Raw genomic sequence first — 25,944 nt, forward strand, 5'->3', positions numbered from 1 at the left:
AGAGCCTCAATGGAAGGCAATTATGCAGCGTTACCTCTAAACTATCCACTCGTAAATACATACATAATTGATGCCAACTCCGTTCCCTTTGCTCAAATCCCTGGAGTGGGGGACAGAGTAATTCCAAACACGAACCAGAGAGTCTTCTTGATTCAAGAAGCACACACGGGATTGGGTCTAAGAGATCCTGAAATCTCTAATAGAATTGCAATCAAAATACTGGTGGCCGGGAATGAGCGTGCAAGTTTATAACTTTGCAATGGATTGTCAAGACTGCAATAGAGATCGCAGTTATGAACCGGACCAGATATCTGACTCTAGCACAGTGATACCAGCCCAGACACCTCTATTAGACAGCATTAGACTATCTACACGCAGGCGTCCGACCAGACAAATGCGATCCCATAAATATTAAGACAAGATTCATTTGGATGTTGCCCCAGCGCTCGGCTGACGCCAGAACTGTTATAAAAGATTTGCGAGTCTTTATCGGCACATACGCAATTGGCATGCTACAATCTGACCAGGGTCCTGCGTTTAGCTCTCGAGCTTACAAGGAGGCCATGGCCAGCATGGGCATTGCATTGCGGTACTCTAGTCCATTCCATCCTGAGGGGAATTCTGGTAGTGGAGAGAAAAAACTGTGACATAAAGCAATCTATAACAGCGAGGGTATTAGGTTCGGGTGATGGGTGGGTCAAACATCTAATAAGTGTCCAACGTAGTCTTAACAATCTGCCAAGAAATTCTCTGGGTGGAATCACTCCGTATGAACTTTTGTATGGTACAAGAATGATAATCGAAGATCTCGATTGCCAGACTTCAGTGGTGAAACAAAAAGCTTTTGATATCAAAGATCGTTTGGCTGTTTTAAGGACTTAAATGAAACAAGAAGAAGTCTAAGTAACACAAAACTAAAGCCAACGGCCACTGAAGAGAAACCACCTGTCCCAGCAAGACCTGTCTGGATTCCAAAGATTGGGGATCTGGTCAAAGAAAAAATCGCGGTGAAGAAGGAATTTGGGCCTTCTTACAGAAAAGCAGTACCTGTCTTAGCTATCAGCGCAACAAGATCAGTCGTACTACCGCCCCTTGATGGTAAAAAGGAGAACCGAGTTGTATCAATCAAGCTGGTAAAACCACAACCATGTGGCCAATAATAGGTAGTAGGCCCAGTGGACTCCCAAGAAGTAGCAGAAGACCAAACCTTGCTACAATCCAAGAGGTTCAAACTGAGAGACTAATCACATTTGATAAACCTGCAGTGAATAAAAAAGGACTATGCAACAAAGCCATGGAACTTGTGCCTCTTGAAACCCAAATTGCAACAGTTCGTCAAGAAACACCTGTCTACAATGATGTAGCCTCGGACTATTCTAATATGAAAAAGGAAGAAGCAACTACAAAGATTAATAACAATCCTGATGCCATCCAGACAATTGACAGAACTGCATCTGGCTACTTTATCAATTTGATGACTTTTCCGTTGATCCAAGTGAACATGGAGACAAGCCAGCAAACAAAACTTTCAAAGACAAAATTACAGAACTCTTTCATCAACTTGGAGAAACATATCTGATCTCACCCTGGATTGAACTGTGGATTGTTTTAGGTGTACTTTTCCTCCAGCTCTGGCTCATCTTAGTTTTAAGCTTGGGAAGAATGATTGATGGACACAGCAAGTCAGAACATTAACTTGGTTCTAAAACCTCACAGATCCTCTCACGTTGCAAAAAGAGAACCATCATCAGTGAACATCACAGCCATTCCTATACCTGGTGGTGTAGCATTGGACAATACTGATTACGAAATCTATGGCCCGGTTGAACTCTTGAAATATCCACACCAGTTCAAGATTTCTTTGAGTGACTTTGCATCACCTAGTACTTTCTCTGATGATTGGGACTTTGAAAATATTAATAATATGATGTCAGATTTAGAAATGTCAGCAAAATTTACAGAAAATGATTATTTACAGGATTTATCGAATTATGAAGAAATGTATTGCTTCAATCATTTTGGACATCATTATTTGCATAAATCTACTAATACTAGAAATGTGTTCAGTTATAATCAGGGGGAACATTGTCCAACTCCGCCAAAAGGCAGTTCGAAAACATTTTATGAAAAATTTCCATACTTCTCAGGGTTTAAGATCACTGATCCAGAAACATTTTATTTTAAAATTATGAATAAGACAGGAATGAAAAACATGTTGACAAACACTAAACTGATATATTCTGAAAAGTTTTATGAAAAAATGTCTACATTTGGTTTTGAATTTTGGAAAAACAACATTGAGACAAAAAACTGTCTGGGGTACAAAAGAATGGCAGGTACAAGGGTTAGGATCATTATTCCAGATCCCAGAACAAATAATGTTCCTGAATGATACCATTCAACAAACAACCTGTCTTGGCCTAGTCAAGATAAAAGATTTAAACAACCCGTCTATACCAAAGCCTATGGCTGATAGAAATTACACTACAGATGAGGGGTTAGACGTGTCCTTTATTTTAAAACAAAACAGAACAAATCCTGATTGGGGAAAATGGTTGATCTGGCCCACAGACACTAATAACTGTCAAGATAGATTCCTGAACAAAGTACAGGGGTTCAAACAGAATAGGCCAGACCCAAGATATTCCCAGAGACAACATCCAGGGATAATTACAACATACAGTTTAGGAAAACTATGCCTCGAATGGCTACAGAGATCCACACTACCCGAAATTAAGCAACACTTGACTTTACTTAAAGAAGGTGCTGACTTGCAAGATTTCTTACTGGGACCTCGCAAACAGCTTCAAAAACGTTTCATATACGCCGGTATATACGCAGCTTACAATGAAGCTTGGAAAATAGCACAAATTGAAATTGCATAAAAAATACGAGAAATTGATCGTTTGGAAAAATCACTTTCTGTAGTGGACAATGGGTTAACGACTCTGTCCTCCAGAATTTATTCACTGGACAGCATTGTATCATCTGCTATTGATATAATAGAACAGGATATGCTAATGTTACAACATGGCCAGTCCCAATTACGTTCTATTGTACAGTTAGGCTGGACGTTACAAAATATGCGTTCAGGCAAGGTGCCATGGCGTCTGATCAACACAACGGCATTATTTTCAATCTTTAACCTTACTGATAAACAAATCTCTTTGGCACAAAGAGGGGCAGACTATACAGTGCTGAGCATTGAAAAACTCGAAAAATTGCCATTGACAATGTCAGAACGACCGGTCATTGAATGGATAATACATGGCACCATTACAATCCCGATAACAACGTTTCAGTTTCAATACTGCCAAAAGTATATACCAGCAGGCCTGTATGAAAGGTTGGGTAAAGGATACATCAAGTCAACCTGGAATTTGCCTTATACACATAGATATAGGAGTGGGGGCAAGAAAGAAGTATTTCTTAGTGGTAACAACTGTAAAAAATCACTAAGCGGTACACTTCTGTGTCAAGAAATTAACTTGCATGGAGCCTGCGAAGGTTCTTCAAATAACCTTTCATGTCATCTGCACGGCGCCCCTGCTACACAGATAAAGCCTTTTTTCAGACAGCTTTCCAACGGCAGCTACGTTCTAATAAGTAACCACAGATGTTGTGGCATGGTACCAGGAAAAGCCTATCTCGTGAGCGTTACTTCCATGGTCACTTGTTGTATGCAAGTATTGTATCCAAACAGCAAACCAGACATGGAGGCGGCAATATGGCCTTCTCTGAATAACTCTTCTATTCAAATTGATACTTTAAGCAGAATGAAGTCTATTCTTTTACAAACAACTGTGCCTTTAACCTCGTCTAGAGAAACGTATGATATGCAAGCTGCAAGGACAGCAGCAGAGATACATGCATTATTATCAACAAATTGCCCCGTACATTTCGTAGAAATGTTAAGTCAAATCTTAAACATGTCTGATACCAGCGGCATCGTACATGTATTTAAGACAATTTTTTCTGGACTGCTAGCACCCTTTGAAGCAGTTCTTGGCATCTTCCTGAATTTCGTGCATTCTGGGTTCGTGGACACTGGAGCAGAACGATAGGTCGCAGGAGCACGCTGATCGGAAATACCGGTCTTCTTCCCCTCCCTGCCAAGTGACCCATGAGGCTTTAACAGCAAGTAGCAAGTTAAAGCAGAGGGAATCCCCCTCTAACACGTACAGCACCTTAGCGAGTGCGACACTTTTTACCACACACTGTCACTTAATATAGTTTATTGTCACCCACACATACTCTTTGGTCCTGAGGAAAGCCAGTTTTAACCAAAAGGCCTGGCTGAAACATGTAGACCACAAAGGACGTAGGAGCTCTTAATACACTCCATATCGTCCGCAAGCCTTTTTATCTTGCTAACAGGGGCCCAGATATTAAAATTTACCTTTCACCCTCGGGAACTGGGACCACCTGTATAGCTTTTAACTTCTCACGTTCATTCTCACTATCACTGCACACTCAGTAAGCATACCAGCTCCTCAGTAATCTGGAGTCGCAGCACACCCGGGACACATTCGGTGTCACTGTGGTGGGCCCGATGATGAAGCATGACACCAACTAGGTTGGTGTGTGAGGGCTTCATGACCAAACCTATTGGTTTGCCTGCAGATGTACCTCCTGAGTCTCACTAACACAACCTAGCTAGTCCTATATTGATATCTCTACATAAATCAGGGGACCCGGACTAGCTTACCTAGTCCTCTCTCTCCCTTTTGATTTGCTGAAGATTGCATCCTACCTGTTCTACGATGCTTGCTTTGCGAAGAAGAATGCGTGTCAGACGTCTGTCTCACACTCCCATCAGCAGTACCTATGGATGCCGATACTTTGTTTGGTTCGGTAACGGCTCATGCAACGTGTTGTCCCCAGCGGCTACCAATTCTGATGACGGCATTCGTTGAGACCTCACCATTACGATTAGGTGGCCGTGAGGTACGAGATGAAAGCGGCACACAGGTACAACCTTCCGTGACCATTGCTGATCTAAACACCAATGATGGCAATGCATCGCACATATGCACTATTTCCACTTTTTCAAATCTGGCCCAACTTTCACCTACTGTTGTAGACAAATTTTTTGCCAGCCTATCTGAGTTAATGTTCTCTCCTAACAACGGGAATAATATTTGAAATAGCGAGCACACAGCGTTCCCTGAACTTTTGAATTCGGCCTTCAGTTTTGATAAACAGAACTTCTAAAAAACATTGGAACAATTTTTCTTCCCGAAAGCGAAATTATTTTTCTCCAGTTCCCAAAATATTTACTTTTTTTGGCACATGATACTCTGCTTAAAGTAGAACTATTCTTAGAGAACAAGATTTATATTTTTAAAATACCTAGAGACAATATTTTGATTTAGCCTCTAGCACATGTACAGTCTTGTATAAATATGTGATGAAATGGTCTCAACCTTCTCTTCTGTATTAAGAGCCATTTCATAAATGTAAATTTCGTGATTCATTCAGTCAACATTTTAAATGAACAAAATATGCATTATCTGAATGATACCACTGCTTGTAAACGTACAGTATTATACTCATTTTTCGTGTATACACCATTTCAAATGCAAACTATGTATTTTGGGGTGGGCTGGAAAACACATGCATCGTTTAGTATTGCTTAGTATTTAGTAATGATGGACATTATACGTGGAGTGGGTGTTGTGAATGTATCTAGGACCCTAATTAGATGTTCTTGAATTATGCCCTTATGTGGTTATAACAAATCGTATCCTTATGAAGGCATAAGAATCATATCCATAATAAGTCATAGCCAATGTAGTCCAAATACGGCAAGGCTACTCCCATAGACTCCTAGAAAGTACAACGCGTTCTTAAACAAACCAAGCCTCCAGCAGCCCGGGAATTCCCCCTGCTTCTGTTTTGATTTGTCCTAGAACTCCTGAGAGTCCTGAAAGAACTGCCAGTTCTTAGTGATGTCTTATGTCCAACCTTACGTCAAACTCGGCACCTTCCAGGTATAAATATACCAACATCTGCCTTAAGCAACACACAGTGGTTTGGAGCAGATCGGCTAACTACTTGCCTGACGCCCTGCTGATACGAGTGCCGAAGGAAGCCGACCCTCCCTGCTGACGCATTGAGACGCTGTCTTTTCTCCTGCCGAGAAATGCAGCTCCAGTGTTTCCCTGATACCCTCGCGGGTTACTGGGAGATCGAGTCCTGAGAGAGAGATACAAGACCTCCTTCATTCTATACCCAAGGTACGGAGCGGATTAGACCCAGAGAGAATTCTTGCTTCAGATTCTTGGCAAAAACTGTAACTCATCTACTCCTTCCTGTACTAGGCTTAGGTTAGGTACACTGGGGTAGGCGTATCTTAGAAACACCAGTTGAGTACGTTTAGTCATTATTTTATCATTGTATGTATTTTATCCATTTTAAGTATCTTATGGCTTAGAAACCATATCAATGCTTTTACAGTATTATTTCATAATACTCCTTTTACTGTACGCACTTTACTTTATGACAAGTATTGCAATTATGGCAATTCATTTCTCTTGCATGAGAAAGTAGACTGCTCAATAAATAACCCTTTTATTGAAAACACCAGTCTCTCTATTTCTATGCATCTCTGGTGAAACGAAGCATGCACGATTGACTGAGTAAAATAGCTATCTATTGTTTCCGCGACTCTGGAGATATATTCCTTATTGCAGGGGGGACAAAGTTGTCATGTGATATGGTTGTCAGAAGCTAATCCCTTCTTGTCTATTCAGGAAAGCTAAACACCTTCTTGTTTACTCGAGAAAGTTTCTAGTGACCTCGGAGCTAGCTGGCACACACAATTAAGTCTAACATATTCAATAGAGACCTAGTCGACCTCAGTCCTACGTCTAAACTATCGTTTGTTATTCCAATGCGCAGAGCCTATAGGGAATATAGGAACTACAGTACAGTTGCATTACAGCCTGGGTGGAGAACATGCCCAGGCTTCCATTCCCCATCTGAGCACCGAACCACGGCGCTCAGATCAATCACAACGCTGCATTGCAGCGCTGTGATGGGCTATGGGGAGCATGGGTGCTTACCAATCAGCGTTGTGATTGGCTTAGGGGAGCCTATCCAGCTTCTTGCTCCAACAGAAGACAGGAAAAAAACGGAGGAGAGGCGGCGGCGGCAGCTGACCGACCGGCCAGCCAGCCAGCTGTGAGGTAAGTTTGTTTTGTGTGTATTTTCTCCCCTATATCCCCGCCCCACCCACTACTATTTCGCTGGAGCAGCCGCAACTGAGTGTGTGCCTCATTTACACTATCCTCTGATTAATCTAAACTGCTCACCCACACTACCACAAAAGAGAGCATTTGGAATTATTATAACCCAGTAAGGGTCGCCTAGACTCAGCACAGTGCACCTTATTTTGGTGCACTATATATCCATCTTCCGAAATCCCTTCACCCCGAAAGCAAGTATTTTTCAAAAATCCCGCCCTGTATATCTTCGTTTCACTAATGGTGCTGACTGTACTCCCACCATTGGGCGTCAATCCATAATGTTTCATTTTGAGGTATCACCTACACAGTGCATGTGTTATGCTGAGAGACATATTGTTTACAATTCAGTGGGCTTACAACCCGCCTAAAGCAAGGCCCAACTGGCCCTACCGGGCATCGAACGTTTCTCCAGGAGGCTGAAAGGGTGAGGGGCCAGTTTTGTAGCAGTGCAGCAGTTTAAAAGCACCGCAGAGTCCCTTATGTATTCAGCAGTTTTCGGGCAACAATAAAAGTGTCTTCTAGGAGAATGTTCCCTTTAACCCCTTCGCTGCTCATGACGAGCTCAGCTCGTCATGAGGAACGGTTGAGCTGTGCTCATGACGAGCTGAGCTCGTCATGAACAATGGGAATTCAGGGAATGCAGCACAGGAGGTTCATGGTTTTGCCCAGGGTCACGGGGGAAGCGGCAGTCAGCGCCGTGCTTGCTCAGGCGATAACATCAGTCTGGGTGATAAAGAAGCCATCTTTCCCTAAATTGAAGGCGCACTCTGCCTTTGCAGCGTTCCTGACCTTGAATGCCTAGGATTGTTCGGTCATCCAGTGTGCCGTCTATTGCTGGTTTCATATAGTGGGCAGTATGGTGAGAAGCGAGCGCGAGGATGGGGGGGTGTCTTATTTCGATTTCCTCAGCAAATTCTGCAGATCCAATGGAAACATTTCGGACCAGGTGTGAGACTAACACAAACCAGAAATTTCGTATGCCTTGAGAATAATGTCCCCCACCATAAGTGAGGGGAGAAAGGCAGCACGTGGGAGTGTGGTTCATATACGGAACGAGCGCATGCTTTTTTCAACAGTAAATTGACTTTTCGAAATCGTCTCACTGACTGCTTCTTCAGTGCAATGTCAGCTTTCCCATGCTGTGGTGGTACTTGCAAAGACATACTCCCGCTGCTAATTTAATGAAACCTTCAGCTTATGAAGCGGGGGAGAGAGGCATAATCTTGGTTAAATTTAGCTAGGCATGGAGAATATCTTAATTGGCGAAGCACCCTTTCCACCAAAACTAACTAACTCGTTTGGAACCCAGCAAGCAATGCCTCTATGCCCACCCCTGTGCAGAATCTGGGGCGGTTTGCACCCGTCGAGTCGCACAGCAGTAACTGTCTTTTGCACAGCAACTGCTTTGCTACATGAATGCTTTGCGCTGTAACGGATGTACAAAACCACCATTAGCAAAGCGTCGCAAAAAACCCAGTCTCAGCATTATACATATGGCAGGACTATTTGCTAGTCAAGCATATTTTTTATGAATGCAAAAATGGAGGCCTACAAGGGACAAAAGACTTCCATCTTTGTACTCGCATTATGCATACTTTTTTAGGTCTGGCTTGACAGCATATCTTCTACCACACCTAAGGTGATCAAAAAAGAGCTACAGCGTACTAGAGATTGACTGTCGCTTCGTCCAGATAGTGATTCTTCTGAGTACAGCTTTTGATTTTAACACGAAGAGTGCTGAACTTCTAAGCAGCTGTAATCATTTGTTTACCAAGCTCTGAGAACCATGGCTTTGTATCAAGTCATGTGTTCTAACAGGACCTTGAGCAAGAGCCCTTTAGTTCACATACTTCACTCGTGTCTTCTCCAGCAGGAGAACGGATGGGAGCAGGGTAGTCAGGTGCAATATACAGATTTCCAGATCCATAGTACCACAATAAAAAAAAATACATTATATACAGAAGAGATTATTATTCATACGCTTTAAAAAAGTTTAAAACTTTATAAATTACAATAAGAAACATACGCCAATCCCACGGTTAAATTACAAGAACTTTTATTTAATTATTAATTATTAAAAAAAATTAAAAGCCATTATTATTTGTAATATCAATACATCCAAGTCACGTAAATAAAACACATATTGCATGACAAATGCTATAGGTGTCACATTTGCGAAAGTTAAAACTATTGGCATTGTAAATAACAAAGCTATTAATTTCGCGATTTTCAAAACCAACACATAAATAAAATATTTGTCATTTACAATACCAATAGCTCAAACTTTACTAATGCGAGACCTATTGCATTGCAAATGCTTGTTTTAATAGAGTGTAGAAATGAAGGTGCGTAGGACAGCCCCATAGGCAGACATTCTAAGAGTTGATAATGGATGTGGTACCTTTAAGAGCCCAAGGACCTCCAGTATCCCATCATGCTTAGCAGGATGTTGTTACCTCAGTTCTTTTTTGAGGCGATGAGTATGTATAGGTCTAATAAATACTTCTGTCTGCTCCACAGGGGAGGAGGGTGGGTTGCTTATAACTAATGGAAACTCCCGTAAGAGAGAACTGGAGTTACAGGTAAAAAACAAAGTTTCCTTCTCTAGTAGGGGGTTTCCACGAATAGTCACAAGCCATGAATAGAGTAGCACGCCTACTTAAAGCAGTGCAGACGACTTAGTGAACTAGAGAAGCCTGTTGATTTTGGAGGGAGGCTTGCTCTACTGGGGCATCTGCACTAGATTCAGAGTCCAGGCAGTAATGTTTGGTGAATGTGTGAACAGACCTCCCATGTACCATTGAGTTGGGTAACAATAAACATCCGTTATTCAGCACCAAGAGACCTATGGGTGAACGTGCGCTTTACAAATACACATGTTATGTTATGTAGCTGGCTTGCAAATCTCGGCAATGAGGATCTTCCTCATTAAGGCAGCAATGGCTATTTTACCACTAGTGGAAGATGCATTAGGTCTGGCAAAGAGTGTTTTATTAGTTTTCTGATAGCTTACAGAATGCAAGTAACAATCCATCTCGAAATGGACTGTATGGAAGTGGCAAGACCTGTACAGACTGGACCATAATTAACAAATAATTGGTCTGATCTGCAGATGTCTTGATTTTATGAAGATAAAACTTTAAAACCCTCTTTACATCTAGAGAATTAAGTGTTTTCTTGGCTGGAGTAGAGGGGTTCTGAAAGAATGTGGGAAAAGAAACTGTTTTGTTAACATGAAAATCCCCAAAAACCTTGAGGAGGAATTTCGGGGTGAGTTCTCATCTACCTAGGAAGAGTGGAAGACTGTGTATGGTTCGTAAGAACAATGCTTGGATCACACTAACCCTATGTGCTCATGTAACTGCAACAAGGAAAGTGGTTTTCCAAGACATGTGTTGGAGATATGCCTTGTGTGTGGTCTCGATTCAGTCCTGCATAAGGCATGAAAGACTGCATTACGCTCCCATGGTGGTAAATGGTGGTAAATGGCACCTAATAGGTGGAAAAACCTTCAAACCCTTTGGAAAATCCTTGAGGACCAGGATTTAGAAAAAAAGAGGATCGTGAAGGACATTTCCTGTATGCAGTAAGAGCTGCCAAAAAGAACTTTTATGGACGAGAATTGCAGGCCAAATTTTACAAGGTGGTATAAGCAGGGAAGAATGACATCTTCTTGGCAAGTTGTAGGGTCCCCACTTTTGGAGGAACACCAAATGCAAAATCTCTCACTTTAACCCCTTCGCTGCGGGGTATTTCCCCCCCCCCCCCGCTGTGTGTGGAGGGGATGGGGGGGCGGGGGGGATTTGGGAGGGCGCGCGCAGCTCCCGCATGCTGGTGACAAGCTGAGCTCGTCATGGAGTACAGTGGAGCTACCCTCATGACGAGCTCAGCTCGTCATGGCCGCACCAGTTTTTCGAACGTTCAGCACAGCGGGGGAATTAGCCCCACGTGCGAACGCTCCAACGGCCGTGACGAGCTGAGCTCGTCATGAGTGCAGCTCCACTGTACTCCATGACGAGCTCAGCTCGTCACAAGCATGGGAGGGGTTAAGGCACATGCTGACCGGTTGAACAGTCGCTTGGCCTCCTTTAGGATCTCCATGCAGTCTTGTGGCAGGTTCAAATGTCCATAATGCTGTAGCTCAGGAGCAAGTCAGACAAAATCAAAGAGGAAAGATTGGGGTGTACCATCTGGCCTCCGAATTTTGTCAGCAGGTCTGGTCTGTATGTGAGCTTGTATATGTGGACACTGCTACCGCGGAATTAGTACTGGGAACCACCATTGACGTGGTCACTCTAGCCCTGTGAGGATCATCTTGGTTTTTGAGTAGAGAGCTTGATTAGGGCAGCCGGGTTCAGGGGAACTGGTGGAAAGGCGTAAAGAAATTTGCCGGACCAATCGATCCATAGGGAATTCCATTCATATGTGTTCCTGTTTGGTGTACCTCGAGGCGAAGCCGCGGCATTTTTTGTTTTGTGCGGTGCCGAACAAGTCAATGGTGGGCATGCCCCACAGTCCGAAGATGTGCTGAACGTCATTGTACAAGATCCATTTGTGGTTTTCCTGTAGAACTCTGCTGAGGGCATCAGCCTGTACATTCTCTACACCTATAAGGTGAGTCACTGTGATATGTAGGTTTCGAGCGATCAGTTTCATATTGTCTGGGCTTCTAGTGACAATGGCCTGGACCTCGTCCCCCTCTGCTTGTTGTGGTAGTACGTTGTGGTGGTACTGTCCATCTGAACAAGCAGGGTCTGTTACCTGAATGATGGACGGAAGGCTGTGAATGCTAGTTGGACCGCCGGTGACCACATATCTTGGATTTATAGATGATCCATGTGGGCTCCCCACCCCTGAAGTGATGCATCTGTCACTATGGTCTGAAAAGGAACTTGTTGGTCAAAAGCCATTCCTTGAAGTAGATTGGCAGGGAACACCACAATTTGAGAGAATGTTTTGCATGGAGGGACAGTTCGGTCCTGTTGTCATGAATGGCCCGTTAGCTGATCTCACTGGTCCTCGAGCATTCTTGGAGAGGTTGCATGTGGAGATTGGCATTCAGAGTGGGAAAAATGAAGGCGGCCATTGACCTGAGGAGGAATGAGTCTGTCCTCACCTTGGTATGAGATGTCTGAAGAAAGACATTTCTGAAGGATCGATAAGCATCTCTCCTCCGGAGTACACACTTTTGCTTGGACAGGGTTGATGGAGGCTTCCAGATAATTAATGGTCTGAACTGGGATTGGTTGATATTTGCTGGGATTGACATGAAGCCCCAAGCATAGTAGGAGGTCGCACGCCCAGTTGAAATGAAGCTGCGCTTCTTGAAAAGTTGACGCCTTTATGAGCCAATCTTCTAGATATGGATAGACGAAAATCTGGTGTTTCCTGAAGAGGGCAGTCACAACTGCCATGCATTTCAAGAATGTTCTGGGTGTTGACTTTAGACAAAATAGTAGTACTCAGTATTGGTAATGGTCTTGCCTCACCACAAACCTCAGAATTTCCAAAGTTTCTTTGCAACAGGGATGTGAAACTAAGCTGAGTATCACCAGAGAGAATCGTGGATTCTTAATGGGATGTGTTTTGGAAAAAGGAAATAATTCTTCCTTTTGTAAAAAAACCCTCACTCACTAACCTAGTGGTGACATGCTTCATCATCGAGGTCCACCCTAATGACCGAGTGCCATCAGGGTGTGCTACAACACCTGGACTACAGTGGAGCTGGATTGTGAATGTTAAGTGCAAAAAAAGGTGTGTTAAAAATTGTCCTGGTTTAACTTAATACTTTTTTTTATTTGGAAGTAACTGGACAATGTTAAAAAGAAGTGTGGAGATACTTTGAGGGTAATTATGACCAAGAGTATCTCTGGAGGTGGTCTGGTCTACATGTTTCAACCTATGTGTGGAAGTTACCAGGTTTTCGTCAGGACCAATGGGAAAGAAAATGGACGGTCTACACCCCCTAGAAGGTGTACCCAGTCCTACATTCTTGTGACCAGATAAGCAAAAAAGTCTGCGACCAGATAAGCAAAAAAGTCTGCTATCGGTGTAAGATCCTGCCAAAATCGGCAGGCTTGTAATAAAAAAGACCCGTTGGAGGAAAGGAAAAGCAATCATAAATAGATTCAATTACATGCCTGTAACGTTGTGATGATTCGCACGTGTCAACATGCAACATGCCAGTGCATTAAGTGGCAAAGTCGGCCCGATTGGAGCCCTGATGAAGTCGTGGGCTAAGTGCCCTGACGAAACACGTGTTGGCTGGGCGTTGAGATTAAAAAAAGAAAACGTGAAGAAAAACATCATTCAAGACTACATGTGCAATTGATTCATTGTTTAGGTTGGTTTTGTAAGTAATGAATAGTGACATTGAGGTCATACTAAATATGGCGTGTGCACAGATCCCCCTTTGTAACTAGAGGAAGGAGTGGCCGGGACGCTGTGCGCTGGTGAAGCGTCTCAAATAACACTGATGTTGAAGAAGGAGGCACAGGCATCTGGATGTTTAATTTTGCTGCTCCTCTCACTAACACCTCATGAAAGGTGGTAATATCTACCGGGGAGACTAGATGGAGGAGTGCGTCAGGATAGGTGAGTAGCATCCAGTAGATGTGGAGGACAAATTTCTGGAGTGATGGTGAGATCATGATCTGGATCTATGTGACAGACGTCGATGAAGTCGTCTTGATGACGAATGTCGTTACCTGTGGTGGCTGTGAGAACAATGGCATGTTCTGGAACATGATCTTGGCCTTGGACGAGATAGCTCAGAAACAGGTGTTGGCGCAGTGGGAATTGGGAGTGGAGATGGGAGAAATGGTGAAGGAGAACCTGACAAAATAATAGAAGATGGAGAGTATATACTGGAACAGCCAGACTGTGGCGACTAAGAAATGCGCCTCCTCTTCCTTTGGTGTGTCCTAGACATCAACCTGCCCCTCAACCGCCTGTGATGACTGGACATCGATATGCTTCTAGATGTCAATCGTTGGCACCTCCTCGAAATTACAGTGTGCCTCAACTTCAACCTACCCGTCGAAGGCGATCTGCGGCTCTGTGTTGACAGAGGGTGAGTTTTTGACCTACCCAGTCTTGACGTCAATCTTTTTTGTCGATCCATCGACAGCGAACAGGTCTGTGCTGCACCTTGTCTCAATGTTAATGCACCCGATGTCAACAAGGAATTAAGCCATTTTTTACCTGGAAATCTCTTTTGATGTTCTACGTCCACCAGAAGTTGAAGACAGATCCCTGGTAGAGGACTGACCCTCTCCTCCCTGTGTAGGATCACATGTAGACTGCATCCGCTTCCTGAGCTGTTCATACGCGCCCTGGATGCGAATCGTCTCCCTATCTTGTAGGGTTCACCTGGAAAACTTTCTGCAGTGATGACTTGCTGGAAGACAAATAATAGACCTCATAGGGGCCTGTTTTGGCTTTCTTTCTCCCACAAGTGCATTTATCAAATACATATAGCATTTGCTGAGACAAAAAAGTCAAAAATTCCTGTCAGAAAATTACATAAAATGCAAGGAAGAGTGAATTTTGAAGAGAAAAGTCTTAGAAAGACAAGGTTCAGTGCTCCTAAATCCCATCAGCAAGTGCCGGAAAAAAAGAACTGAGGAACTGCCGCCAGCTAAGCATTATGGGATATTGTAGGGTTCACATCTATTTTCCCCTCTTATAATAGTAGCCTATAGGGCTACAATGTCCTACGCTCCTTTCTATACTCTATTAAAAGTGTTTGTGAAAGACATTAGTATTATTTTACACAGACATAATGCATTTATATGCACAGACAGTTCTCCTGGCACCTTTTATTAACTAAAAGATGACGACTTTGGCCACTGTAGCCTTCTCCTATAGGCTGCAAAATAGGTTTCTTTCTCAAGTGACTCTGTAGGCACTCCTGAAGAAAGTCGAACATCTACACTTAAGAGAATATATTTCAAAAACTGATCCAGGGTCCCCGAAAGTGGGCCGGGCTATTCTGTGCTTATGACTATCATGAAAATCCCCAACGTGAGAAATTTTTCAGCGAGATCACCAACAGGCACTGCACCTCTAAAAGTCTTACATGGTAAATCCATTACCCTATGTTAATGGTGAGAGGAGGGAAACTAGTGGCATCTCCTGTACAGCTATGCCCAGAATGCCAAAATCTGACTCCTGAAACACTACGGTTATTAAAGGTTACTGTTCAGTTACCATCTCATTACCTGAGAGAAAAGCGAGACGGAGAGTAAAACACATAAAAAAACAAGCATTTGCAATGCAACAGATCTCACATTTGTGAGAGTTAGAGCTATTGGCATTGTAAATGACGTCTTTGACTCATATGTTTTGGTTTGGAGTGGAGTGGATGTATGAGTGGAGTGGAGCGGAATTATGTGTGTTGGATTGGAATGGTTAGTTCTGGAATTGAGTGCTGTGAAGGGATTTGTGTAGTGGAATTATGTGGCATTGTGTGCAGTGGAAATGTGGATAGCAGTTATGTGGTATTGAGTTCACTGTTATGTTGTAGAGTGTGATAGAGTGTGACTGTGCGTGATGGGAGTGTAATTATGTGGATTGCTATTGTGTTGTGGTGTGTAGTGGAGTTAAATTATGTGGAGGGTTGGTTTTTGTGGCATGATGTGGAATTCTGTGGTGTAGATTGGATGTATGTGGTGTGTTGTGTAATTTTATTGTTGAGTTGAATTTTATGGTTTGGAATGGAAATGTGCAGAGTTGAATTGTGTGGCATGGAAGTCTGTGGCGTGGAGTAAAATTATGTTGATTAGAATAGCAGTGAAATGTACGAACACGTAGCCCGCATACATTGCCATGCTACAGCATGCATGCCCTGCTTATAAAAGGGAATGGTAATTAGGGTAAAATTTCATATGGAACAGATAGCCTTCCCAGATGATGTTCACTCGCTGTTGTCCTTAGATGAAGCAATTTAGATCTCTCTACGTAGAACTCACAATCTCAAAGTCAATGTGGCAGCTACTACCAGAATTAATAACACAGGGATTTTATGTAAGGGCTCTTTGCTAATTGATACTTTCCCTTAAATAGGCCATTTAAATGGCAGACGCTTCAGTAACAGCACAGCGAACACACCAGGGGGGGGGGCGTGACGACAAACATTGCTGCTCATCACAAGTAAGTAATTCTAGACGGTAGGGGTGGGGTGCTGAATGAAGGGAGGTTTGTGGGTTAAATTAAATGAAGAAAGACACAGGACATCAAAATTGATATTGCACAAAAACAGATGTGTACACAAGCTGCCAAATGAATAACAAGAGCCACATTTTATTGCTACCATATATGTTGACGGTTTTAAAAGTTGCAGTTAGTTTCCCTCCTATGAAGATAACCCGCAGAAGCTGTTCCCTGCAGCAGCCGGGAGCATGGTATGGTGCATACTCTGAGCACACAAGGCGTTTGAAGGCAAAACATTCCTGTACATGACATAAGAAGAAAATGTACACACCCTAGAAAACAACCAGAAGTAGATGGCATATCTAAACCTCAGGACATCTGGCGATGAAGCACAGGCAGAATAGGAGACAATGTGGGATGAACACTAGCTTTCCAAAGCACACAGGTAATAGAGCAACACTGCAGGTTCTAGAGTGCTTTTGATCTAGGGCTCTCAACACAAATGGCAGCACTGCAGGTTCCAGAGCACTCACATTCTTGCACACTCTCTGAGAAACACAGAAATACAGTATGTTCTACAGTCTTTCAGACCAGGCTAAACATGGACCTACTGTAATTGCATTACAAGGACTCACGTGACGGTAACATAGTGTTTGCAGAAGCAAGTTTTAATCGTATACGCCTATGCAATCTCCCATTTTAACTCACTGGCAGTGAAAAAAGTAAACAACTCCCAAAATAAGAATACACACGAAATGAGGTGTCCCGGAATAGCAGGGCAATGGAATTATGCGGCAGGGTTGACTAAATTATGGAGCAAGAAAGGGAAAATTATGTGATAATAAGGAAGGTTTTGTGATAGTATTATTTTTCAAATATTGTGTCATTTGTATGCGTTAACACTGTTTTGGCAAAGATTTCAACTGTTAAGCACCATTTAATCTCCCAAATACAGCGATAAGCAACTGAAAGATTGCAACTTAACCTTTGCACCAGGCCCTCCACGGAGCAGCAGTGAAAATAGGGGGGACAGGCAGAGAAGGGGGGGGGGCTGGAGCAGAAGCAGGCTGAGACTAGAGGCTAATCACACACTGACCTTACGGCCAAATATTTCTGCATACGGTGAATGCGGCTTCCAATGAGCAGAGGAGATTAGAGAGAGGAAGCAAATGATGTAGGAACAGAATGAGAGGGGTGTGGACCGTAAATGCGAAAAACAGAAAGCAAGGAGGGCCTACTTGGTCAGGGAATGTGATTGAAAGGACCCTCCACGGAGCGGCAGTGAAAAAAGGGGGGCTGATGCAGGCTGAGAATGAGGGTGGCAAGCTGACGACCGGCAGGGGGAAGGGATTAGAGTCTGATTCTGGCCACATCTGTTTGAATAGGAAGCCCGGAACAACATTTTCACTGCGCCTGTCAGGCTGGTGTTATCTTGTTGGCATGCTTAAGAGGGCCGGCTATGTATGTAATGTGAAGACATACAGATTCCTTTAAACAACCAGACAATGATTCAAAATAACCATTAAGTGATTCAATACCTTCAGGGCGAGCTCATGGTATAACAGTGCGTCTGCAAAATTAAGTTGGTTTGGGAGAGAGGACACAGCCAATCAGTGAGCCCTTTGGCACTGGAACCTCCCTGCAAACTGCCGACTAGGGAACTGGCTACCCATGTTCGAGCCTCGGCGTCAACTCAATATTTTGTAAATATTTTAAAATTTTGTATATTACTTATTATCTATCCCCGTGCCCGTACAAATGATATTAAATGAAAACAAGCAGCAATATCGAGAGGTGGTGGAGGCAGGGTTAAGGAGTAGGGAGAGACGGCTGGGCAGGCTGCGATGGGCTGGTGGGAGGAGAAATGCGAGAGGCCGGCCGAGCGCACGCTGGGGAAGCCTTTGATGTGGCCTGGCAGCCGTGGAGAAATGCTGCTGGCAGTGGGAGGGTGATTGATGGGCGGGGCAGTGCTGGGGAAGCCTTTGATGTGGCCTGGCGGCCGTGGAGAAATGCTGCTGGCAGTGGGAGGGCTGGGCATGCTCGTCCACAAGGAGTCACGTGACTCTCGTGCACTGTCCAAAATCCTCTAGAAAGGAATTTTTTGGGTTGACAACATTAGGTCCGAGTTTTAAACTTGCAAAACACAGCAGGCATCTGAATATAAATCATAAAGAAAGAGCCTAGTGACGGGACAATTCTATTAAACTTTGCCCATAGCTCTGCCCATACTAAAGCATACAAACAGTGTTCAACGGCTAAATAAAGGTAGCATGAAAAACACTAGAAAGGGCATCAATCAAGCCAATTATCAAACTATAAGAAAAAACACCTTTATTTCAATTTTTACAACATAAATATCTCTGGAGACGACATGCCCTTGGAGTTGTGCGTTCTTGCCACATCTCACTCTGCTCCAGTGTTGTCGTTTATTTGACTTCAGAGAAAAAGGTGGCTAGTAATATTTATCAGTTCCTTTTATCTTTCTTCAAGGTAATGCGAAAAGTCCCAGAGTATGTACAACAGCATATAAAAAACGACGCCCCTTGTAGCCAGAGTGTAAGAGGGTCGACCCTTTTGAAGGAAGTCGTCATCTGCTTAGGTCACGGTTTGAGCTTCGGCTGCACAAGGTGCGCTCTTCTTGGGTCAGGCCACTGAAGAAAGGGTGACTCAGGGCCTCCTGGAGCGTGATCCTCATGGAAGGTTCATATGCCAGCATCCGCTTCAATAGGTCAAACATCTGCTTGTGCTCCACTGAATCATGAAGCATGTAAGTCTAGAAGTAGAACAAGATGTATAAGAGCAGGTTAGCAATAACATTTATTAAAGTTGCAGTGTTCCAGTTTTACTGATACAATGGCCTCAGTATGCATTCTTTTCTAAGAGCACGTTTTTGCTGAATTACTCTTTCAAACTGAACTAAAGAACATTCCTATGGATTTTCTTTCTTTTTAAACAAAACAGGTTTTGGCATTTTTTTTAAATTACAGTACGTTGCTTTATTCCTCAATTGCCCTTTTGTCAATCTACTAACTAACTAACCAGTTAGCACAATTAGTTGGTTGATAACCATTTGTTGATAGTTTGGTTGACCTGCATTGTTGGCACTTTAGTGATACGGTGCACGGCTACCAGATTAACAAAATCACAATGTATCTTGCAATATTAGTAACCAAACCTTTACAACCTACACCTTCACAACATTTTAAGAAATATCAAAATAAGCACTTTCATGATAAGCTTATTTACCTTTGGTACCATTCATTTTTATTATGTTTGATGGATATGATTGCTCCTGCAAATGACTCAACTGAACATCCGTCCAAGAAGCCGGGTTTGATTCGGGAATCTTGCACAGTACTCGTTATCAAAAATGTCACTGGATGGTATCATCAGAGGTAGAGAAAATATACTAACTACCATATAAGGCGTTAATGTGATGGCGATGCTAGTTTTATCTAATGTCAACACATCCAATCATAAGAAAGTAAAGAGATTACATAAAAATGAAACAGTACCAAGAAGCTCATGTAGAGTATATGAAAGTAAAAAAGCTAGACCAAAATGAGCTACAAAACTTATGTTCCAAAAGTGGTACTAAACCTTATCCTCAAACAACAAATGTTTTGAGAAAGAAAGTACCAGGTAACAGCATTGCAAAAAGATTGAATCAGAACGGAGCAGAGATCACAGACATGTCTCTCATGGAATGATATAAACAAAAGAGAGGGGCTCGTAGTAACCCGTAGGGAAATAGAGCACCAATATACTTTAAAGTAAAGCAAAATGTTTTCCCTATGGGAAGTATTGTTTCCTGGTCCTAAACCAGGACTCAACACGGCATATTCAATCTTCAACACTCATTCAACTTGCATTTTGTTGGCTAGGAAAACACTCACCAGAAGGGAAGAGAAACCGTCTATTTGTAAAAATATACAATTTATTTTAAATAAAAAACATGAATTCCTATGTATAGCTAGTTAAAAACATATAATACACAAATAAAACCACCTAGTGTGGGTATGGAGAAAGTTTTTTGGAAAAGACACTGCTATCTGTCTTAATCATGTCATTTCGGGCCCTCGTTTGACAACAATGGGGGGAATAGTTTTTCCTTATAACCAGGTTATTTGTTGGCAACACCGAATATGACTTGTAAGTGCGTCGACGCGTTTCGGAAGCTTTAGTTGATAATGGCTCCCTTCTTCAGGACAGTCTCTATGTATTTTCTCCACAAAATTGTATCACACCTAATGCACAAATAAAATATAGCTATTAGCTCCTGATTTTGCAATTACTATCTGCACATATTTCAATAAGATCTTATGACGACAGCTTGACAGAATTAGCACTCACATGTCTAAACTTACACTGTAATATGTATGCAGAAGAACAATTATATCTATAAGTAAGGGGCCTATGCGTACTAACAGATCATTCATATTTGTTCATAACCCTCAAAACCAACATTCTCAACGTCTAAGGTCAACTTCGTACTGTTGTGCACAACTTTTTGAATATGTTTTATCACCATTATGACTGAGCATTTTTGATGTGCGTCCATTCTAAAAAAATATACATATCAAATTCCATTAAAATTCTTAAGCACAGTATAATATTGCAACAATAATATCTGTGGTTACTGCTCTTATATACGAAAAAGATTTGCTATTATCATTCACTCTAAGTACATTAAGCTGAATTCAAAAAACCGTCTGGTTAGTGTTAGCCACACCATTCTGGCAACCATTCAAACCATTCATACACCATTTATGTCACATTTCATTATTATTGACCAATGCAGTTGTATTGCAAGAAGTAATCTACGTAGTTCGTAGTATTCCTGTTCTGGTCGCGTTCTAATAATTACGACAGTCCTGTATATAATCAGGAAGAATACAGCATTAAGTTTTATTTAATAGCGTGTTCTGACACAATTAGTTTAAGGGCATTTATCTATTACCTTAATATATAAGGCCTCCAAATTCAATTTTTATTGCAAATTCGGTTTCCATAATATCTTCGAATTCCTACATGGATTAGAAAGTCCAAGTTATTTACTTACATCATACGTTTTATTTACTTACTGCACAGAGCTCAACTTGCTACGATATTATGATAACATGTATTTACCTTGCAATTTTCTCATGGGGCGTATATATACTTTAATGCCAAAAGGTGAATATCTGTTCTGTATTGGTACTGTAAAAGATACATTTGTTTTAGAAAAGCGTCTACCGGCGTTATTACCATGTTGCATATACCTATACTAAGAGGTCCTTACCAATGATAAAATGATATTTTTCGGAAAAGGTTCCTTTCACGCAGCCGGGTAGTTTTGTGCACGTGGCTGTATAACAGAATGAGTTTGTATCAATTTTCATTCGTTCGACAAATGTTACACACTGTTCATCATGATTACTTGAATACAGCAAAACATTGTCGTTGCTATGTTCCACCCCCGTTAGTCACTCGGTGTTCGCATTTTTTAATTAGCATCTTTTACACCGCCATATCCGCCCTGGTAAATTTAACGGGTCGGGTCGTTCTCTTACCTATTTATTTCACACGGCTGTTTTTCCCGGGCTGCAAACGTGGCGTCTGGATGATCACCGTTCGTATAATGAGTTAAAGACTCGAGCAGCGCAAACCGTCGCCTTTAAGCCACGTAGTTGGGTCACGTGGTTCTAAATTCCGTCGTCGCTGCAAGGCGTCATTCTACGTGCGTTCTTTCCCCCTTTTTTTTATAAAACAGGAAGTGTCTTATGTTTTACCGATATGAAAGCTTTATGGTTCACTGTTTTCGAAGCACCACTAGGTCGTCTGGCCACATTGGTTCAAAAGAACTCTATATTTTTCTCAATGTGACATTCTAGTATAAAAACTAGGATAATTTCAATTCCTAATTTCTAAACTATAGACACTGTCAATCGAGGTTTGAATACCAAAGAGGACTGGATGAGAATAGTAGTGTAGAACTGTATAACAGTGCAATTTAAAAGAATAAATATGTAAAGAATAACAGCACATACACAGAAAGAAATCATTAGGTACCACACAGGGTCTGTGCTTCAATTCATAGATATTTTATAGTTTAGAAATTAGGAATTGAAATTATCCTAGTTTTTATACTAAAATGTCACATTGAGAAAAATATAGAGAAAAATATAAATAAGTGATGCTTTCATTGGGTGACGCTTTTATTACAGGTTAAAAATGTGACGCCATTTCAGAACTATTAAAATAATACAGAATCCGGGGTCACATTAAATTATTATTTTGCGCTTTGTTCAAATGCGCTCAATAACTAGAATCGGCTTTACTAGCCCCGTAGTTCTTTTGAACCAATGTGGCCAAACGACCTAGTGGTGCTTCGAAAACAGTGAACCATAAAGCTTTCATATCGGTTAAACATAAGACACTTCCTGTTTTATAAAAAAAAGGGGAAAAGAACGCACGTAGACTGACGCCTTACAGACGACAGAATTTAGAACCACGTGACCCACCTACGTGGCTTAAAGGCGACGGTTTGCGCTGCTCGAGTCTTTAACTCATTATACGAACGGTGATCATCCAGACGCCACGTTTGCAGCCCGGGAACAACAGCCGTGTGAAATAAATAGGTAAGAGAACGACCCGACCCGTTAAATTTACCAGGGCGGATATGGCGGTGTAAAAGATGCTAATTAAAAAATGCGAACACCGAGTGACTAACGGGGGTGGAACATAGCAACGGCAATGTTTTGCTGTATTCAAGTAATCATGATGAACAGTGTGTAACATTTGTCGAACGAATGAAAATTGATACAAACTCATTCTGTTATACAGCCACGTGCACAAAACTACGCGGCTGCGTGAAAGGAACCTTTTCCAAAAAATATCATTTTATCATTGGTAAGGACCTCTTAGTATAGGTATATGCAACATGGTAATAATGCCAGTAGACGCTTTTCTAAAACAAATGTATCTTTTACAGTACCAATACAGAACAGATATTCACCTGGTGGCATTAAAATATATATACGCCCCATGAGAAAATTGCAAGGTAAATACATGTTACCATAATATCGTAGCAAGTTGAGCTCTGTGCAGTAAGTAAATCAAACGTATGATGTAAGTAAATAACTTGGACTTTCTAATCCATGTAGGAATTCGAAGATATTATGGAAACCGAATTTGCAATAAAAATTGAATTTGGAGGCCTTATATATTGAGGTAATAGATAAATGCCCTTAAACTAATTGTGTCAGAACACGCTATTAAATAAAACTTAATGCTGTATTCTTCCTGATTATATACAGGACTGTCGTAATTATTAGAACGCGACCAGAACAGGAATACTACGAACTACGTAGATTACTTCTTGCAATACAACTGCATTGGTCAGTAATAATGAAATGTGACATAAATGGTGTATGAATGGTTTGAATGGTTGCCAGAATGGTGTGGCTAACACTAACCAGACGGTTTTTTGAATTCAGCTTAATGTACTTAGAGTGAATGATAATAGCAAATCTTTTTCGTATATAAGAGCAGTAACCACAGATATTATTGTTGCAATATTAAACTGTGCTTAAGAATTTTAATGGAATTTGATATGTATGTTTTTTTAGAATGGACGCACATCAAAAATGCTCAGAGTCATAATGGTGATAAAACATATTAAAAAAGTTGTGCACAACAGTACGAAGTTGACCTTAGACGTTAAGAATGTTGGTTTTGAGGGTTATGAACAAATATAAATGATCTGTTAGTACGCATAGGCCCCTTACTTATAGATATAATTGTTCTTCTGCATACATATTACAGTGTAAGTTTAGACATGTGAGTGCTAATTCTGTCAAGCTGTCGTCATAAGATCTTATTGAAATATGTGCAGATAGTAATTGCAAAATCAGGAGCTAATAGCTATATTTTATTTGTGCATTAGGTGTGATACAATTTTGTGGAGAAAATACATAGAGACTGTCCTGAAGAAGGAAGCCATTATCAACTAAAGCTTCCGAAACGCGTCGACGCACTTACAAGTCATATTCGGTGTTGCCAACAAATAACCTGGTTATAAGGAAAAACTATTCCCCCCATTGTTGTCAAACGAGGGCCCGAAATGACATGATTAAGACAGATAGCAGTGTCTTTTCCAAAAAACTTTCTCCATACCCACACTAGGTGGTTTTATTTGTGTATTATATGTTTTTAACTAGCTATACATAGGAATTCATATGTTTTTTATTTAAAATAAATTGTATATTTTTACAAATAGACTGTTTCTCTTCCCTTCTGGTGAGTGTTTTCCTAGCCAACAAAATGCAAGTTGAATGAGTGTTGAAGATTGAATATGCCGTGTTGAGTCCTGGTTTAGGACCAGGAAACAATACTTCCCATAGGGAAAACATTTTGCTTTACTTTAAAGTCTCATGGAATGAGCCTAGAATCATCAGGAGGTTTACCAGCCACCTCATAACAGCCCCACACGCAAAAAGATCCACAAAACAGTCTGCTTCCTAATAAGCCCATCACAGAACCTTTAAAAGACACACTATTATGCGTTCAAAATGATGAGATGACATTCCCGGACAGCATTACCATTGACAATAAACTTCAGGTACCTTCTTTGTGACTGGACAATATAAATGTGGAAATAAGCATCCTGGAGATTCAGGGACACTAACCAATCCAGCTTGTAAAGCCAGAGCATCTGAATCAGAGTCAGACCAGTCATCTTTTCTTTGCATATGAACGTATTCAAGAAATGCAGACCTAGAATTGCATGCAAGCCCCTCCTTTCTTTGAATGAAAAAATAATGGGAGTAAAGCCCCTTCCTTCTCAGATAGCAGGAATAGTTTGTGGGGTACCATTTTACAACAATGCTGCCACCATCATTATTAGGATGTTTGTGTTGGGGAGCTAGGAAAGGATAGTTGGGAAAAGTTCGCTTCCCATGTTCTACTTTCTTAAACAAACTAACTGCAGGTTCCAAGTGATCTGCTGCCATCTCTGTAGCACTGATTTCCAGAATGCTACTGGATTAGATATCCCCTAGAGGCTAACCTCTCTGAAATAAAGCTTCTATTTCCTTCACCCACTGCTTCCTTCTTGTGTCTTTTATGAGGCTTCCTTGATGGAGATGTAGGTCTTCACCTTCTCTTCGATCCATGAAGGAAAATTAGACCCCCTCCATCAAGGAAGCCAACATCAACTTTGACATTGAAGAGGAAGGGCTGTGGCCCTACCAAAAGAGAACAGTTGAGGTTCAGTAACTGACATCTGTGTCTTACATGTCTTGCAGTGCTTGAAAATCGATGATTAGGAGAACACATTTTGTTGAATAAAACAGAAAGACTTACTAAAAAACACAAAATAATACAAAAAGATTGTTGAAAACTATCCAACATTTTCAAATCTAGTTGGAAGCGTTGAAAAAACAGAATTGGTATCAGGAGACACCGTATATGTTGGTCAGCAAGTTTGTTTAGGTGGAACAGCGAGATCCAGCTAATTACACCATGTTGACGCCAGTGATGCAGATTATGGCAAATCCTG

The 25,944-nt window shown here is 41.6% G+C and overlaps 1 protein-coding gene across 2 annotated transcripts in view; it reads right to left on the reverse strand.

Annotated features, from left to right (window-relative positions):
* Positions 1 to 18,717: 18,717 nt before the first annotated feature.
* CLK3 (CDC like kinase 3) overlaps positions 18,718 to 25,944 on the reverse strand; it is a 372,256-nt gene continuing 365,029 nt past the window's right edge. For both annotated transcript variants that reach the window (XM_086959344.1, XM_086959345.1), the window contains exon 13: positions 18,718 to 19,176. In XM_086959344.1, the coding sequence (XP_086815470.1) occupies positions 18,991 to 19,176 (186 nt within the window). In that variant the 3' untranslated portion in view covers positions 18,718 to 18,990. The remainder of the gene's footprint in view (positions 19,177 to 25,944) is intronic.

This window comes from Lissotriton vulgaris, chromosome 2_2 (genome assembly GCF_964263255.1).
Source record: "Lissotriton vulgaris chromosome 2_2, aLisVul1.2, whole genome shotgun sequence".
NCBI classification, from domain to species: Eukaryota; Metazoa; Chordata; class Amphibia; order Caudata; family Salamandridae; genus Lissotriton; species Lissotriton vulgaris.